Here is a 17,541-nt window from a genome sequence, read left to right as displayed (position 1 = left end):
ATTGAAGTAGACCTTGAATTAGGGTACGACATTTAAAGAAATTGAATGCGATTATGCGATTATGAAGAATTCTCCAGATTTTCAATTAATGGCGCTAGTTTGAATTTGCCTTGGTGATTGCAGAAAAACTTGAATTAGGTTTTCGCAATTTGAGAAATTGAATGATTTCTCCATTGATGATCGAACATTGTAGGTAATAGGTTCCCCTATTTCTCTTTCTTCGTTCATGCTTGCACTTTCTCTCTCATCTTTCATGTTTTCATTTTCTCTCTCCGCCATTTTTGTTGCCTTCGAGAGCTTTAGCTTCTTCTGAAGTTCGTTATTTTGGAAAACCAAAAAAAAATTACTGTTCACACGTACGAAAAAGCGGATGTACAGAAAAATTACTGTAAATTGGGGGTATGCAAAATTTTTTGTCTAAAGACAGTGGCAGTATAAGATGTGCAGTATGAAAATTAACGTTGCAATTAATAAGAAAAGTGATATAAATTATAATTACATAACAGATAAGTTGTTGCTGTTATTTTTACAAAATACCTGGTACTAGGTACTTACTTTCATCGTCTTACTCACATACGGAGTAAAATCTGAATCTCAAACCAACTGACCAACTTACTATCATAATTAGATTTGAACATCAAATTAAGACTCATGGTATTTCTAGTAGCCTACCTAGTGTATTCGACAGCGAAAATATCCTTAATCAACGACCAACAGATCTAGATGGATGTGGTTTGCAAAGGAATAACAAATCAGAACTTTTAACCTTCTCCCAAAACTTAGGAATTCTCACACCTTTCTTATGTATGCTTCTTTCTTTATCCTCTTGAAAGCAAGCTTCTGTGCTGACAGCCTCTACATCTTTGGTTTTTAGCACCTCGCCCATACTCGTGTTACCAGTTTCTTTGCACGCCCAGCATTGTGTCTTCTCTTGCTTCACCAACTGCTGATAATACTCTCGGTTTCTCCTCTCTAAACCGTAAATCTTCCCTTGAAGCTCCTCAATTTTACGGCTAAGCATGCAGACTCGATGATCCTCCCTCATCTTTAAAACACACCTAGCTAATTCTCCTGCCTTCTTCTTCATGAACATGGACTCTGATGCTAGTCCTTTGTTCTCGTCGATTAGAGCACCCACTTTGTACCTCAGTCCTGCATTTTCATTTAGGAGAATTAGCCTCTCGGATTCTAGCACCTCTAGTAGACTCCTCTGTAGCTCTACCTTCCTCGATGAATCACTGGCTAGCCTTTCGGTTATCACAAGCTCATCAACCATAAAATCATATTCCACATTCTTGATGACCAACTCTGCTATGATTGCGTCACTAAGAATGTTGTACTGAGAACTCGCTGTAACTGAAGTTCCAGATGGTAATTGGTAGGAAAGTGAGCTTTCGGCATCTGATTGGCAGTCTTCTTCACTGTGGTTATCATGGAAAGATGAAACAACTGAGACATTCTCGGAGGTGGAAAACGCCCTGTGGTGGTAAATAGAGGGATGAGCTTGATTGTCATGCTTGTGTAGAGATTGACAGTAACGTTCAGCCAAGGAAAGGTAGGCATTGTAGAGGTCTAAGAGGAGAGATAATAATTGGGGACGTTGCTGGTAATAAGCCTCTGCTCTTTGCGCGAAGGTGTCTGCTTGGCCTTCATCATTGTCATTACCAGAGCTATGCACTAAAATGCTTATCTTCTGGTCTAAATCTGTAATATATGTAACGACATAATTACAAAATGCATTCACTTCCATAACACGTTACTTTGTAGAACTGAAGTCTGCATCTGCAGACTGCAGTATATGTAACATTCAAATTTCAACAGGTACAAATTATTTTTAAGAACATGCTAAGTATTCTGTATATAATTTAGAACTTTAGCATTTCAGTAATACTCGTTTATATGCTAACTTGGGAAATCTAATCATAAACCAACACATTATTAAAATGAGTTCCAGAACTTATCTATTCTATCTTAGAATTTTACCCCGTACATGACTATTAATTCAGATCAAGGGGGCTGAAATAGTTTACGTTAGTCGGTAAGCTAAGACACATTAGTAGAGCTATAGATGCATAGCGCCCACGGCCTATCCAAGGTTGATTAGAACTCTTTTCATTTTTGAACTAAAGGTTGATTAGAACTTGGGAAAGAGTAGATCTCTAATTTAAGGAGCACGAAGTTAGTTAAGGATTTCTGGTCTGAAATTTTTACAGGTTTGATTTAGGTTGACCTAAATATATCTAAACGAGTCAAATCTTTTTGAACTCCTGATTTAACTGGACTTTGACCATACTTGCACATCAATCACAAAAATAAATGAATAAAACACTATCAATTGAAGCTGTGAAGGTCTTGTTACATTCATCTTGATGTTTTTTTCTTAATATGTTTACTTTTCCTGATAACTATTTTCATAATATGTTTAATAATTCTAACAAGTAAATTTTAAAAAACTAAAGGAAGAAACAAAGCAAAACAAAACACAACAAAATTACTTTTTATGAAAGCAATAAAAGAAGAAAAAAAAAACTTCTGAGAAATGTAGAAAGTATACCCAAAACATTAATCTTAAATAAATAAAAGGTTGAAAATGATGTTTTCTGTTTGAAACTCTTTGAACACGCCCAAAAAAAAAAAGAAAAAAAAAAAGAAAAAGAAAAGAAAGGATCTTGCAGGTTACTTTTCCCGCCGTTGGAAGTCACACTGCAAGAAAAACAGGTTTAAAAATTAAAATTGAAAATAGGCAAGTAAAATCCAGAAAGCGTGTCTGACAAAGGATTCCTACAAAAATACAAGAAGCAAAAAGAATAGAGAGCTCTTATTCCATACACAATTTGCTGACTGCCTTAATATAATGACAACAAAACTTGGGTTATAATCATAGCTCTGAATCAAGTGGGATTACTATGATACAATAAACTCATTCCGTCCCACTAAAATGACGTAAAATTCTACAGTAGTAAGCAATATACTCGTATGCATTTTTACTCTCGCATACACTACTATAGTTCATTAATTTTTTTTCTAATCAAATTTACCCAAACAAAACTCTAATAAGCGAGTAAAGAGTAAAAAAATTATGAGGCAATTTTAATGGTACAAAGAGAGTACGAAGTAGTAGATAACTTTATACTATTAAAGTTCTACTACTTTGTATACAAGAATACTTTCTCTGTATTTAAATTGAAATTTAAAAAAAAAAATGACAAGTCAAAACCAAAATTTAAATTTGAAAGGAAAGGCAATAGGAGGACTAAATAAGGTAGTAACTTTTATTTGATACAATTTGAAACTTTACCTACTCTCACTACAGTCAAAACACTAAACTGAATTATAACACAATGCAAGTACATCCACAAAATTGGTAACAGTTAGATGAGCAATTACAGAGTAATAGTAATTCATTGGAAATTAAAAAAAAAATATCAATATGGGCCATATGATACTGCCTTAACCCACTGACCATAGTCTAATTTAAGAACCTTCCAACTACACTAACGAATATAGTAACAAATACTAACACATGTAAAACCCAATAATTTAAGAGTATGCCATGCCTATGCCTTACCAGCAAGGGTGGTCAGTAGCCACGCCGGCCTTGTACAACACGGTGGCCGTCGTAACTCCATCTGAATTGTTGAACCTCCACTTCCATCGACCGTTTTCCACCGCTTCATCATTGTCTTCTTCGTAACTCCGACTTCCATCACTAGCAAAATTGCTAATTTAAAAGATAAATTGGTCAATATACTATTACTTAGATAAACAATTAAGCATTATATGTTCAAAATACGAGTAATTAGATTAGCATTTAAATAAAAATGATGTGGAGTACTTGGAAGAGTAGGAACCAACCACATATTTCATATTTTGAGATTTTTTACCTCTAGCATAACAACTTTTTTCAATTCCTACTCAGTAAATTAAACTACATCATGTCACATAAACATAATACCGTACGATAAGAGTAAGAACCAACCAGACGACCACAAAATCTTTCGTTGAAAAATCAAAGCAAACATAAAAAAATTAAAAAAAATAATATAAACATTTAAAAATAAAACATTAAATATACTGACAGTAGTAAGGGATAAATTAATGACGTGTAGGTAAGAGAAAGAACATGAAATTAAACAACAGATCTCGAGGAAACATATACCAAAGTACATTTTACTTTTCTCATGAACTCAATACTACTACTATTCCTGCTCAAATCCCCAATTTTCTCCCAAAACACAATTATAGGGTGATTTGTAGCACTAATCTTCTTATAATTTTGTCATGTTCTTAATCAAATGAATAATAAAGAGAAAGTCATAGTTGTAGTTGTCGATTACAAGCAAATTACACTATTAACGTGACAATTAGATATTATAAAGGTAACAGCATCTCAGGCAATATGATACGAGTATGAAGTTTCCAGTTAAATGAAACTAATAAACTCAAGTTTATACTTGAACTACTAGTCTACTTCAATCAGAATAGCAAAAGAAATTAAGTAAATTACTCCGTAGTCCTTTTGCCTGGTTTTAATAGTCAGGTTTGTAGTTTGTATTGCCGAAATATCAACGTGACAATTAAATCCGAATGGAGTCACAAATGGAGTATTTTAATTAAAACAATAGCAGTGAAGTTATGCTTAATCCGGTAAAAAAAAATTATAAAAAAAAGTAGAATTCAGATATGTGCATAATATTAAAAAGAGAAAAGAAAGAATACTTACAAGAGGTCCTCCTCTTAATTAGCTCAGCTTGTTAGTAGAATAGCAAACGAAAGTTAGAGTGGAAGAGAAAAGGGGAGAGAGAAAATCTGGAAAATTGAAATTAAGAAAATGGAGCTATTGAGTTATTGTAATTTTGAGTTTAAAAAAAAAAAAAAAAAGGGGGGAAAAACAGTGTAGTCGAAATCAAAAAGATGGTAGTTGAGTTCTGAAAAAAAAAACAACGTACAGTAATAGAAAGAACTCCGTAGTGAGTGATTGGGATTGAGAGTGATAGGATTAGGAGGGAACACTAATGTAAGATTTATACTTGGACAACACGCCATTTTTAGCCTTATACCATATCGTACTACCAACACAAATGACCAAAATCGAACTCAAAATTAAGGCTCTGTTTGGTTCATTTGATTTTTATAACAAAAATTTTACAGATTAATTATATCTTTATTTACACTTTTACTTTTTTTACTACTTACATAATGGTTTGATTTAACTCTTTAATTAAGTATATATTTTTTCTGATTATTTTTAAAGCATCATTTGCAAAAACATGGATTCTTAAACATTTTTTAGAGATATGAGAGAGAGAAAGTAAAAAAGGGGACTCATGTGATATGAGAGGAATAAAAAAAATCTATTACGGAGTAATTAAAAAGGAAAATGATGCATCTAATTTGAGACTTTCTTATTTAGAAAGTGTTGCATCTTAAAAAAAACAAAAGAATTATTAATAAATAACAATGATTATTGTACATAACCCTTAATTTCATAATAATTAATACAATCAAATTTAGTATATTTTTCAATGTACAATCTTGACCCTATAATATAATCCCTCTATTTCGTAATATAGGGTAGAGACATTCACTGTTCTCTCTCCTCATCCCCAAACTCTCTATTCTCTCTCCTCATCTAAAGGGAATTTCTACCGGAAACCTAAGGCACGCCGGAGATCCGACGCCGCAACCGTTTCTCCGGCGAGGTTCCCCCCTTCTTTCTTCTTGTAATTTGCGTGTGAGTCACGGGTGAGTAGGCCGTGTCTTGAGTTTTTCGCGTCGCCTCCTCTCTTCGCCATGCTCTGAGGTGGCCTCCAACTTTGACGGCCGCCGGAGCTCCGCCGCCGCGTCCTCTTTCTCCCCCTCTGGTTTTTTTTTTCTTCTCTTGGTTCTTGTTTCTCTTCCCCTTTATTTTCTTTTCCCCTTGTTGGAATTGGAGGCTCCTTCACTCCTTTATCCTCTTTCCTCTTGAGGATTTTAATCCTTTGGAGGTGTGTGTGAGAGCCTTGTCTAAGTTTCGAAGGTTATGAGGGGAGTGTGTAGATCGTCCACCTCCGTCGCCGTTGCCCACCTTTGTGTGGAAGGTTTGTGTTCGTTCAAAGGGTCTCCCCGCCGGTGAAACAAGGCCTAAGGACTGGGCCTAACGCCGCCGTCATAAAGGTCATCGGTAATTTTGACCGTGACGAAAACGGTAAAGTTAGGGTTAGGGTTTCGTGTGTTCTTGCACCGGAGGGCTAGGTCTAACGCCGCCGTCAAGAGTAGTTAGTGACGGAAACGGTGAAGTTAGGACTAGGGTTTCGAGGTTCCTAGTGTAAGTGGTTTCGGGTTGTTGGGTTGGACGGTGCTCCCCTCTTGTTTTTGTTCCCTTTCTTAAGAATGTTTGTTCTTAGTATTTATCAGAGTTTACTTGCCTAAGTTTTTGTTATGGTATGTCTTAGCCCCTTTTGGTTGTTTTTCGGGCTATTTAGTTGTTTTGGCTATAGTATTTTGGATGGTTGTGTGCAGTGGGAGTTAAGCCCCTTTGTTAAGGACAGTGGGATCGTGTTTACTGTGGTAAGAGAGGTTACAGGTGCGGTTGTTGGGGGTTTGAACAAGAAGTTGGCCTTGGCTAAGGTGAAGTGTGTACATTGTTGGAGTGGTATGGGTTTGGTTTATCTTCCCTCGGATGTAATGAATTTTTTGGTCATTATTCCTAATCTTTTTTATCTGAAGCAGGCGCCCAAACTTTGTTTTGGGATTTCTCGAGCCTCGACGTTGTCAATGCTTTCTTGCCAACAAGGAAAGCTATTGATTGGAAGGTCACTAGTTCAAGTGACCCGTTTGATGACCTTACTTGGTGAAGAGTTGATCCCGCCAAGTAAGGATGTGCTAGCCATGGTCAAACAGTTTCGATTCCCTCCGTTGCTCTCTTCTTGGAGTGTAGTAGGTCTTTGCTCCTTGGTTTGTAAGAAATCCCTAATCTGCGACTTATCCGGCCAATTCAAGTTTAGTTTCGTCTTTAATCTAAAAAGTTGTGTAACGACTTTAGCATTAAAAGCCATATTTTAAGTTTTAGTTCTTGTTTTGTAGGTTGTAAACTCTAATTTTATGAATATATTTGCTCTTGTCAAAAAAAAAAAAATTATGAATATATTTGCTCTTGTCAAAATATATATATATATATATATATATATATATATATATATATATATATATATATGTGTGTGTGTGTGTTTTGACAAGAGCAAATATATTCATAATTTTTTTTTTTTTTTGACAAGAGCAAATATATTCATAAAATCAGAGTTTACAACCTACAAAAGAAGAACTAAAACTTAAAATATGGCTTTTAATGCTAAAGCCGTTACAACAACTTTTTAAAACCACATTTAAAGATATAATCAGTCAAACATGATTTTAGAAGACCGTGCTCAAAAAGTTTGTTTTAGATTTAGTGGGACGAAGGGAGTACCATTTTTAGAGGATAATACAAACTCGCTACATGTGTTACCCTTGTCATACTTAATGGAAACAAATCACATTTTATTCCTCAATCTCAAATTTGTAAATTATTTATATCCTATTAGGATATTAGAAAACTATGAAAAGTAATAGTTATTATTATTATTATTATTATTATTATTATTATTATTATTATTATTATTTCCTTTTCTTGGCCAAAACTTTTCCATATAAGCAATAGAATAAGGGGTCATTTGGTATATCATCATCATAAATATTACGGAGTATGACATTGAAACTTATTATATTGCCTGTAGGATATTTATGCGTTGGAAGGTCATCTTAACGTTCTACTCCGCAAATAATGGAATATTTGCAAAATCAAATACAGGTAACAACCTAATTAAGCTTTCAAGTTCCAATAGAAAGATCATAACATATCTTTAAGTGAGCTCAATCTTGACAAAATTACACCCAAAGAAGCCCATTTTGAAGATCACAAATTTTTTTAAAAAAACCGGTGTTCATTAATTTAATGAATGGCGGAATTTTTGGACAAGCATCAACTGCCAATTTAGTGGGTTTGGCACGTGCTTCCTAATGATTGCCAAAATAAAGAAAGAAATAGAACTTTTCTCTCTTCATTCATTCACTATAGCTTTCTCTCTCTTCGTTTTTCTCTCTCTAAAAAGCAAGTAACTGGCGATTTCGAGCGTTTTCTCTGTCCTCCATTGTTGATTTTCGAGCTTTTTCTTTCTTCTTTTTCACTGGTGAAGTTGTTATTTGCTTAATTCAGGTTCGTTTACTTATTTTTTTTGAGATTTTTGTTAGTTTAAATTGTTTTGATTCTTCGATTTTTAGGTTTTTTTATTTTGATTTTGTTTTCGATTTTCGTAGTGTTGATTCCGCAATGGTGAAGAAGAAGATTACAAAGAAGGCTGTAGATGCTGAAGAAGGTGTGTTTACTTAAAGTTTTCATCATTTTTTCAAATTTTTCAATTGAAATTTCGCTTATATATGTCGAATTAGTAGTGCATGTTATTTTTTATAGTTTTCAGTTGATTTTTTATGCATATTATGATAATTGAATTTGAATTATGAAGTTATTATGTTTAATTTTGCTTTATTTTATTGTTCATTGTATATAATTGATTCAAAATTTTGCTTATTATTCTTCAAATTTTGTATGTTAGGTTTTAGTCAGAGAATGCTAATTAAACTGATTATTTATTTAGGTTTTATGTTTTAGTTAGATTATGTGTATAATAGGCATATTCGCATTGTGTTTGTGCATCTGTGTTTGATTAACATGCATATATGCATTGCTCATTGTGTTTGAGTAATAGACATGTGTGTCATTTATATGTTTTGACAATGTTCACTTTATGATGTTAAAAGGGTGACTTTATGCTGTTAAAAGAGTCACTATATGTTGTTAAATGATTAACTTTTTCAGTTAAAAGGGTCACTTTTTGCAAAAAAAGGGTCACTTTATGCATACAAAAGGGTCACTTTATGCTGTTAAAAAGGTCACTTTATGCTGTTAAAAGGGTCACTTTGTGATGTTAAAAGGGTCACTTTGTGATGTTAAAAGGGTCACTTTATGCTGTGAAAAGAATCAGTGTATGTTGTTAAATGAATAACTTTTTCAGTTAAAAGGGTCACTTTTTGCATATAAAAGGGTCACTTTATGCTGTTAAAAGGGTCACTTTATGCTGTTAAAAGGGTCACTTTATACTGTTAAAAAGGTCACTTTGTGATGTTAAAAGGGTCACTTTGTGCTGTTAAAAGGGTTACTTTGTGCTGTTAAAAGGGTCACTTTATGCATTTAAAAGTGTCATTTGTGCACATTATTCTATATTTTTTCATGAGTAATTTCTGAATTTGTATTTATATTACTTTAATAATTAAATACAGGTGGTTCAATAGGTGGTTATCGTTATAAAAAGCCTACAAAAGGAAAAGGAAAGCCTAAAGAGCCTGCTAAGCCTAAACCAGTACCAAAAAAGGCTCAGATAGCTCCTGAGAAGAGCAAAGCGGTATCTAAAAAGGCTGGGAAAATTCCTGAGAGTGACAAACCAGAGTCTGAGAAGGCTAAAATAGTTCCTAAGAAGACCAAAATTGTACCTAAGAAAGCTAATACAGTGGAAGATTCTGATTATGAAATGCTTTCTGAATCTGATTCTGAATCTTTTATGTAAGTATACATATTTTTTTATTACATTTTTAATTATATTTTGTTTTTATTTTATATTATTTTAGTTACATTTTCTTTCTTTTTTTTTTCTATTTAGGGAGCAAAGAAGAATCATTGCAAGATGTAGACCCTATTCATTGGAAATATTGCTGCAGAACTTTAGTCCTGAGCAAAAACAGGTTGTTGAAGAAATTGGTTTTGGAGGTTTATTACATCTTAAATTGAAAACTCTTAATCGTCAAATGCTACCTTGGCTTGTTGAAAACTTCAATGCTGGTAGCTGCATGTTTACCATCGCTACTGGTAAAGAATTTGTTGTTACTAGAAATGATATATGCGATGTGTTTTGCTTGCCTTTGAGTGATATTTGTGTTCCTGAACTTAATAAAAATTCTGAAGATGAAAGTGTAGATAAACGTATCATTCAGGCATGGAGATCTGTTTATGGTCTTTCTGGTAAGCAACCTCTTCATTTGTCAAAATTGGAGTCTAGGATGGTTGATTTGGTTGATGGAGGGGAAGAATTTAAGAGGTGTTTTGTTCTTCAAGCTATGTCTAGCTTTTTAGCTCCTACTACTAATAGGACTGTTTCATTGAAGTTGCTGAAAGCTGTTGAAAAAGTTGATGAAATTAAAACTTTTGATTGGTGTTCATATGTTTTAAAAAAGTTAAAGAAGGTTGTTCAGAAGTATAAGGATGATGAAAATGCTCAAAATGTTAGTGGTTGTTTGCTGGCTTTGCAAATTATGTATTTTCATCGTCTAAATTTTCAAGGTGAAAAGGAAAGTAGTACTCTTCCTTTAATTCAACATTGGACGGATGTAAAGATTAAGAAGCGAATTAAGTTAGAGATCAAAGCTGGTGGTTATGGGCAGGGACCATTGGATACTATTACATATCCTGTGTCACAGCTTAATTTTAGGGGAACTGTTTTTATGCCAGCTCCTACTTTGGGTTATGATAAGGGTCCTTCTACAAGTGGTACGACTGGTCGCATTATTGCATTTGAGCTTCCAGAAGGTATTATGACCGATGAAGAAATTAAAAAAATTTCAACTGATGTAAGTGTTCTGTTTTCTTATATGTTTAGTTATTATTGCTTTTTGTTTACAAAAGTTATCCTTTTTGTGTACAAAAGTTACCCTTTTTGTGTACAAAAGTTACCCTTTTTTGTGTACAAAAGTTACCGTTTTGTGTACAATAATTACCCTTTTGTGTACAAAAGTTACCCTTTTTGTGTACCAAAGTTACCCTTTATTTGCACCGAAGTTACCCTTTAGTTGCATTAAAGTTATCTTCAATATTAAGTTAAAAGGGTTACTTTATTCATACAAAAGGGTAACTTTTTTCATTTAAAAGGGTCAGTTTATGCATTTAAAAGGGTCACTTTTAGCGTATATTTAGATTTCCTACTTATTTTATCATTTTTATTTGTAACATTTTTTTTTCATTGTTCATATGTTTGTAGGTTGTTCATGAAACGTTTCTTTTGTTTAAAAGAAATATGGATGTTTTATTATTTGTTCAGTCAACTGGTTTTCAAACCTTGAATGATCTGATTACTTCTCGCAGAAGTTTTTCATTATCTTCTGATGATTTTGTTTCAGTTTCTCAAACTGAACTGCTACTCTCTGATCCTCATTATTTGAAGATTTTAGATGGTTTAATTGATGAGTGTAATAAAATGAAGTCTGTACATGATATGTTTCGCGGTTTTTATGAACCTACAGAAGGTAACAAAGATTTTGTTCCTGAAAAAGAACCTGCACAAGGTTTCAATGAAAATATTCCTAAGGATGATGACAATGGTCATGGAAAAATAGTTAATGAAGGCCTTAATGGTTCTGGACCTTCTGCTATCATTCCTGGTCCTACTCAAAATATTCCTGTCGGGCATATTGATCAAAATGAACCTCCACGACTCAGAGCAAATAAATCTCTATGCTCTCTGGACTGTGGACATGTAGGTGTGCAGGTGCCTTTTGTAACTCTTTTTGTAAAGAGCAATGCTCAGATTTTCAAGAATTTGCCTCAGTTACATTTGGAAATTCTCGATTATTGTTTGCTGAAGGATGTTTCAATGGATAAGAAGTTAAGTGTCCTTTTTTATTATAATTATTTTTTTATCTGTTTTTTTTCTTATAATTTTTTTTTAATGTTGATCTTATTTTTTATTGTTTCAGTGAGAGCCTTGTTACTTTTGGAATGAACTTTTAATTCCAAGAGAAGACATGGTGTCCCTTGTTGCTCCACTCAGGATTCGATGGTGCGTTATTGATTGCTTCTGTCTGTATTTGAATGAGAAAGCATGTTTTCAGGCTACTGGTCCTCGGAAATTCTTCTTCAGTGTTAGGCAGAGTGTAAGTTATTTCATTCCTTTTTTTATATCTTAACACATTTACTTTATATATATATTATTGAGATCTTATACTTTAATAGTTTTCATTCTTGCATGTTTGTGACAATATTGGCAAAGGTAACATATCTAGTGCTGTTAAGGATTTGCACGACATATGGGAAGGTTGGGTTAGCTATGAGAATCCAGAATGTAATATAATGGATGCTGATCTGGTATTTTTATTCTAAACTCAATGTAATAAATTTAAAAGAGTTCTCTTTATGATATGCTCTGTTTAAATCTCTTTAATTTTGCTGTTTCAGATCTATTTTCCTGTTCTTATTGAGAATCACTACATTTTGTATGTTATTGATCATACAAAAGAGTTGGTATATTATCTTGACAACATTATCTGGACTGATTCTGCTCTTGTTTATACAAAAGAATTGTGTTCAAAGATGGTATGTTTATGTTTGTTTTTTTTGTTATGTTACTGTTGATTCATTGTTTCCATTTTAACTTTTTTGATTTTAATGTATTCTAAACTTTTATATTTTATGTCAGTGTGTTCAAATGGGTGCTTTTCTTGGCAAAAGAAATCATCCAAAGAGTTCTCAGCTACCTTCTTATGGTTTTGAAGTTGTTGAGTTGGAATGGAGAAAAGAAAAAGTTGACAATTTGGACTGTGGGGTCTTTGTCATGTATCACATGCTCCATTTTGTTGGTGAATCGTTCAAATTCAATGATCTCAAAACAGTAATTATCTATATAGTTTCTGTAGTTTTTTCCTTTCTATTGCTTTTATTAATTACATATTGATAATTTTTATTTTTTTTGCTGTTTTGAGATTAATGGAAGGAAATTTTTACGAGGAGAGATCTGTACCACACTGGTACTGTGTGATTTGAATGAATCTAGGAACGATGTGTTGTTAGAATTACACAAGTTCAATGAGAAGAAGAAAGATCCTGCTTATGTCAATGGAATTGAAGAAAGATTAAAGGCTGCAATTGCTGCAAAGAAGAAGAGAGAAACAGAAGAAAGAAAAATGGCAGCAGAAGCAGAAGCAAAGGCAGAGGGAGAAGAGGAAAAGAACAAAGGAAAAAGGGAAAAAAAGCAGGCAAAAAAGTTTACTCCTTCTAAATAGTGAAATAATTGATAGTTGTTAGCTGATTAGTTCAGGGGGTTTTTTTTAACAATGAAAAAACTTAATGTATGTGCATACATTAAGTTTAATGATGTAATTAAACTTAATTTAAAGTCTTTAGTTGTTTTTGGAATACTGATGTATGTGAATACATAAAGTAATTAAAAGGTTTATTTTTATGTTTTTTATGGGGTAACTTTTATGCAGAAAAGGGTAACTTTTATGTATAGAAAGGGTAACTTTTATTGTTAGAAATGGTAATTTTAGCAATGAAAAAGGTGACTTTTATGTAGAAATAGGGTCACTTCTATTCATGAAAAGGGACACTTTTTTCTGTAAAATAAAAGGGTCAGGGGTTTTATGCATGAAAAGGATAACTTTTAGTGATAAAAGGGTAACTTTTATTAACAGAAAGGGTAACTATTAGAAAAGAAAAGGTTGATTTAGTGGATAGAAAGGATAACTTTTATGCATGAAAAGGGTCACTTTCATGCATAAAAAGGTTTACTTTGTAGCATAAAAAGGGTTACTTTTGTGGGTAGAAATAATAAGTTTATACATGATAAGGTATACTTTTGTGGGTAGATAGTGTAACTTTTATGCATGGAAAGGGTAACTTTTATTGATAAAAGGGTTAACTTTTATTAACAGAAAGGCTAACTATTGCCAAAGAAAAGGTTGATTTAGTGGATAGAAAGGATAACTTTTATGCATGAAAAGGGTCACTTTTATGCATGAAAAGGGTCACTTTTATGCATGAAAAGGGTCACTTTTATGCATGAAAAGGGTCACTTTTATGCATGAAAAGGGTTACTTTTATGCATGAAAAGGGTTACTTTTATACGTTAAAAGGGTAACATAAGTTGATGTGTTCCAATAATTAAACATGTGCTAATAAAAGTGTCAATCACATTTTCATTAAACTAGTCATAGAGTAAAAAAACAAAAGAAAAATAGTTTAACAATACAAGGTATATTAATTTCGAAAAAAAAAATGTTCTAAAAAAGATCTTAAAAGAGTCGTAAGTTAGGTGTCTTTGATCCAAATTCTGAATTTGGAGGTGGCAGTGCTGGTTTTCTTTTTCTCTTGCTTTTTTCAAGTCCTCCTTTTGCTCTCTTGCTTCTTCCTTTTGTTACAACCCTTTTAGGATCAAGAATTGTTGGTACACATGTGCTTGTACTCGATGCTGAAGAAGCGTCAGTATTGCTTTGAGTGTTGTCTGCCACATCAGGAATGTTAGAAGCAGCTTATGCACTTTCTTTCTGAGCAGCACTAGCAAGTAAGTCTTCCACCATTTTAAGACTGTTTCTGAAGCTTTCTTCCATAAATGCTCTTGTCTCTTCATTTTCTTGACTTTTTAAGATTAGATTGTAGTATTTCCTCATCATTGTTTGCCTCCATGGAATATATTGCTGTTTAGGATCCTGATTCTTCAACCTATCCCATGCCTCTGTTTTTGCAAACTTAGTCCATCCTTTTGAAACATACTTGTCTGGTATTCTTGTTACTGAATGCAAATGTAGAATTCTGATGCAATGATAACATAACCATCCAGATGCTTCAAAGTTTTTGCAAGTACACCATACAGTTTGGCTCTCTTGTATATAGTTTACTTGATGTGCAGACCATGGCTTGTCTTCTAGTGTTACTTGATAAAGTAGGCATTCTTCATTACTGCCTAACATCTGAACAGTTGTTGCCATAGAGTATCCAAACTCCTCTTCAAAATTTCTAAAGAGTGATAAAGTGAAAACCTGTACATCAAAATCATGTAGCTTCATTTAAATTGCCATATATTAGGTGTAATTTATGTACTTGTCAGTTAACTTTTTACCTGTGCGACATGCTTTAGCATTCCAGATAGAGGCAATGAAGTGAATGCTATTGACTTGCTACAGGTAAACTCATCATATTTCTCTGTGCTTCTCCAACGATTAGTTGTCTTCTTAAATATGGTATAAAATTCTGTCAAAGTAGATGCTTTACTTGCTCTGAATCCTATGGCATGATTAGTGCTTTCACTCCTTTGTGACGATAAGATCCCCGCTGAAAAGAAATCTCTACAAAGGGCAGGACACCATTTGTCTTTCAACTCATACACTCTTTTGTACCAAGAGTGTTATGTCAACTCATATTTTTGCAACATTGCTTGCCACTTTGCTTCGAATTCTTGTTCTGTCACACACATCTTTAAGCACTGGTTGAATGCAAATTTGAATTCTTTGTCTTTTTTAAGAGCTCCAAATCTGGTTATGGCATTTTGCTCCAAATGCCATATACAAAGTCTATGTCTTGTATTAGGAATCACCTGCATTGAAAATAAAGGGGTCACTTTATGCTGTTAAAAGGGTTACTTTATGCACTAAAAAGGGTAACTTTATGCAGCTAAAAGGGTAACTTTATGTGAAAAAGGAAAACTTTATTGTCATAGCTCAAATCTGTAAGATGTCAATATAAATCTTTTACCTCTAGTATAGCATTTGCCATTTCTTGGTCCTGGTCAGTGAATATTGAAGTTGGTTTTCTATCCTCCATAGCTTTGAAGAAGGTTTGTAGTAACCACACAAATGAATCTGTCGTTTCATCCCCAATAAAAGCACAAGCAAACATACAATTATGCCAGTGGTTATTTATGCCAACAAATGGAGCACATATAAGATTATATCTGTTGGTTCTGTATGTTGTATCAAAGACAAGAACATCTCCATATATCCTATAGTCTTCTAGCATCATTGAATCTCTCCAAAAGATATTGCAAATTCTTCCTTCTTTGTCAAACTTCACTCTAAAAAAGAAGTTTGGATCCTTTGATTGTTTCTGACTTAAAATGTTCACTAAAGTTTGAGCATCTCCAGCCTCAATTTGTTCCATTCTTAACCTTGAGCAGAAATTCAGGTGATCTACAACACTATGGCCTATATTTTGTTCTCCTCCAGCCTCTGTAGCCATGTAATTGTAAGTGTCCATTGTAGTTAGACCTGAAGATTTCATTGTTTTGATTGTTACAACTTTTTCCTCTGTCATTTTTCTTTCAGAACGATGCAAATAATGCCACTGTGGCTTTGTTAGCTCGTGGTTATGCTGAATAACATGAGCCACCACCTCAAACTGTCCTTCTTTATTCACTTTTGCTCTTATGCATGCCTTGCAATTTGATCTTGTAATGGATACTTGTCTTGGCTTTCTTGTTTTTACATTTACATCCTCTTCATCAACCATTTCAACTAACTTTGTTTTCTTCTGACCTGAATGTCTCTTTCCCTCAGCAAAACACACATAGTTTTTCTCAGTTACTATTTTTGTGTGTTGTTTGAATCTAGTTGTATGTTTTCTTATTGAAAACCCCAGTATAGCAGCATGTTTTTCATACAATTCCAAAATTTCTTCAAAAGTTTCTCTTACCACACCAACAAATGATCCTCTAAGATCTAAACCATAAGCATCAATTGGATTTGTATCCGTTATTTAATACAAACAAATCAGATAATAACCACAGACAGCATAAAAAAAGGGTAACATTCGTTTGAAAATAGGGTAACTTTTATGCATGAAAAAGGTAACATTTAGGCATTGAAAGGGTTACTTTTTGCATACAATCTGAATTTTCAGCATACAATCTGAGTGTAACATTTGAGCATAAATAGGGTAACTGTTATGCATGAAAAAGGTAACATTTAGGCATTCAAAGGGTTACTTTTTGCATACAATCTGAATTTTAGGCATACAATCTGAGTGTAACATTTGAGCATAAATAGGGTCACTTTTAAGCATGAAAAGTGTAACATTTAGGCATTCAAAGGGTTACTTTTTGCATGCAATCTAAAAAGATCTGCATTCAATCTGAGGGTAACATTTAGGCATAAGTATGGTCACGTTTATGCATGAAAAGGGTAACAATTATGTATTCAAAGGGTTACTTTTTGCATACAATCTCAAAAATTCATAGAAATTACCTTCAGTTGCATCTGATTTGGTTGTTTGTTCTTAATTTGAATCAATTGATTTATCAGGAACCACTTGATTTTCTGCATTGTGAATTGCGTCTTCTGCATTCTCAATTGCTTCATCTGCATTATCGATTGCTTCATCTGCATTGTCTGGATTGTTGAATATTGGTACGAATTCATCTCCAAAACAATTAGTTTCTTCTTCTTCTATAATCGATCGATTTAAATCGATTTCAAATTCAGTCTCAATTTGCCTCTGTTTTTGTAGCAATTCGTGAATGAGATTGCTGCAATTTGTTGTATCGAAAGTCGAATTCTCCATTGATGATCGAATTCTGCAATTTGTAAGTTTTCTCACTTTCTTTGTCCTTAATTGATGATCGAATTCTTCTATTTGTGCGTTTTCTCACCTTTTTTCTCCTCGATTGATGATCGATTTCTGCAATTTTTGCGTTTTCTAACCTTTTTTCTCCT

General features: G+C 33.3%; 3 protein-coding genes across 3 annotated transcripts; 1 reads left to right on the top strand and 2 right to left on the bottom strand.

Annotated features, from left to right (window-relative positions):
• Positions 1-443: 443 nt before the first annotated feature.
• LOC110692128 (kinase-interacting family protein-like) lies at positions 444-6,855 on the bottom strand. Its single transcript, XM_021869118.1, has 3 exons — positions 4,724-6,855; positions 3,569-3,721; positions 444-1,704 (listed from the first exon to the last, which is right to left on the bottom strand). The coding sequence occupies exons 2-3, from the start codon at positions 3,705-3,707 to the stop codon at positions 704-706; spliced, it is 1,140 nt and encodes a 379-aa protein (XP_021724810.1). The 5' UTR covers positions 3,708-3,721; positions 4,724-6,855; the 3' UTR covers positions 444-703.
• Positions 6,856-7,953: 1,098 nt separating this feature from the next.
• LOC110692127 lies at positions 7,954-10,951 on the top strand. Its single transcript, XM_021869117.1, has 3 exons — positions 7,954-8,393; positions 9,355-9,634; positions 9,732-10,951. Exons 1-3 carry the CDS (start codon positions 8,348-8,350, stop codon positions 10,912-10,914), a joined length of 1,509 nt encoding a protein of 502 aa, XP_021724809.1. The 5' UTR covers positions 7,954-8,347; the 3' UTR covers positions 10,915-10,951.
• Positions 10,952-14,367: 3,416 nt separating this feature from the next.
• On the bottom strand, positions 14,368-16,339 carry LOC110692202 (protein FAR1-RELATED SEQUENCE 5-like). The gene is made up of 4 exons (XM_021869202.1): positions 15,587-16,339; positions 15,307-15,428; positions 14,955-15,180; positions 14,368-14,874 (listed from the first exon to the last, which is right to left on the bottom strand). The coding sequence occupies exons 1-4, from the start codon at positions 16,337-16,339 to the stop codon at positions 14,368-14,370; spliced, it is 1,608 nt and encodes a 535-aa protein (XP_021724894.1).
• Between the last annotated feature and the right edge of the window lie 1,202 nt (positions 16,340-17,541).

The sequence above is a fragment of the Chenopodium quinoa genome, unplaced genomic scaffold (assembly GCF_001683475.1).
Source record: "Chenopodium quinoa cultivar QQ74 unplaced genomic scaffold, ASM168347v1, whole genome shotgun sequence".
NCBI lineage: Eukaryota > Viridiplantae > Streptophyta > Magnoliopsida > Caryophyllales > Amaranthaceae > Chenopodium > Chenopodium quinoa.
The sequence above is the reverse complement of the archived record's forward strand: the minus strand, read 5'-3'. Positions and strand labels throughout refer to the sequence as shown.

Bases quoted from the DNA above. Each gene is read 5' to 3' on its own strand.
- LOC110692128 (XM_021869118.1), bottom strand. From the start codon at position 3,707: ATGGAAGTCGGAGTTACGAAGAAGACAATGATGAAGCGGTGGAAAACG. The intron at 1,705-3,568 runs GTAAGGCATAGG...CATATATTACAG, and splicing joins GCTACTGACCACCCTTGCTG to ATTTAGACCAGAAGATAAGC.
- LOC110692127 (XM_021869117.1), top strand. From the start codon at position 8,348: ATGGTGAAGAAGAAGATTACAAAGAAGGCTGTAGATGCTGAAGAAG. The intron at 8,394-9,354 runs GTGTGTTTACTT...AATTAAATACAG, and splicing joins GGCTGTAGATGCTGAAGAAG to GTGGTTCAATAGGTGGTTAT. The intron at 9,635-9,731 runs GTAAGTATACAT...TTTTCTATTTAG, and splicing joins TCTGATTCTGAATCTTTTAT to GGAGCAAAGAAGAATCATTG.
- LOC110692202 (XM_021869202.1), bottom strand. From the start codon at position 16,339: ATGGTTGATGAAGAGGATGTAAATGTAAAAACAAGAAAGCCAAGACAA. The intron at 15,429-15,586 runs GTAAAAGATTTA...TTTTCAATGCAG, and splicing joins TGGCAAATGCTATACTAGAG to GTGATTCCTAATACAAGACA. The intron at 14,875-14,954 runs GTAAAAAGTTAA...TTTGATGTACAG, and splicing joins TGCTAAAGCATGTCGCACAG to GTTTTCACTTTATCACTCTT.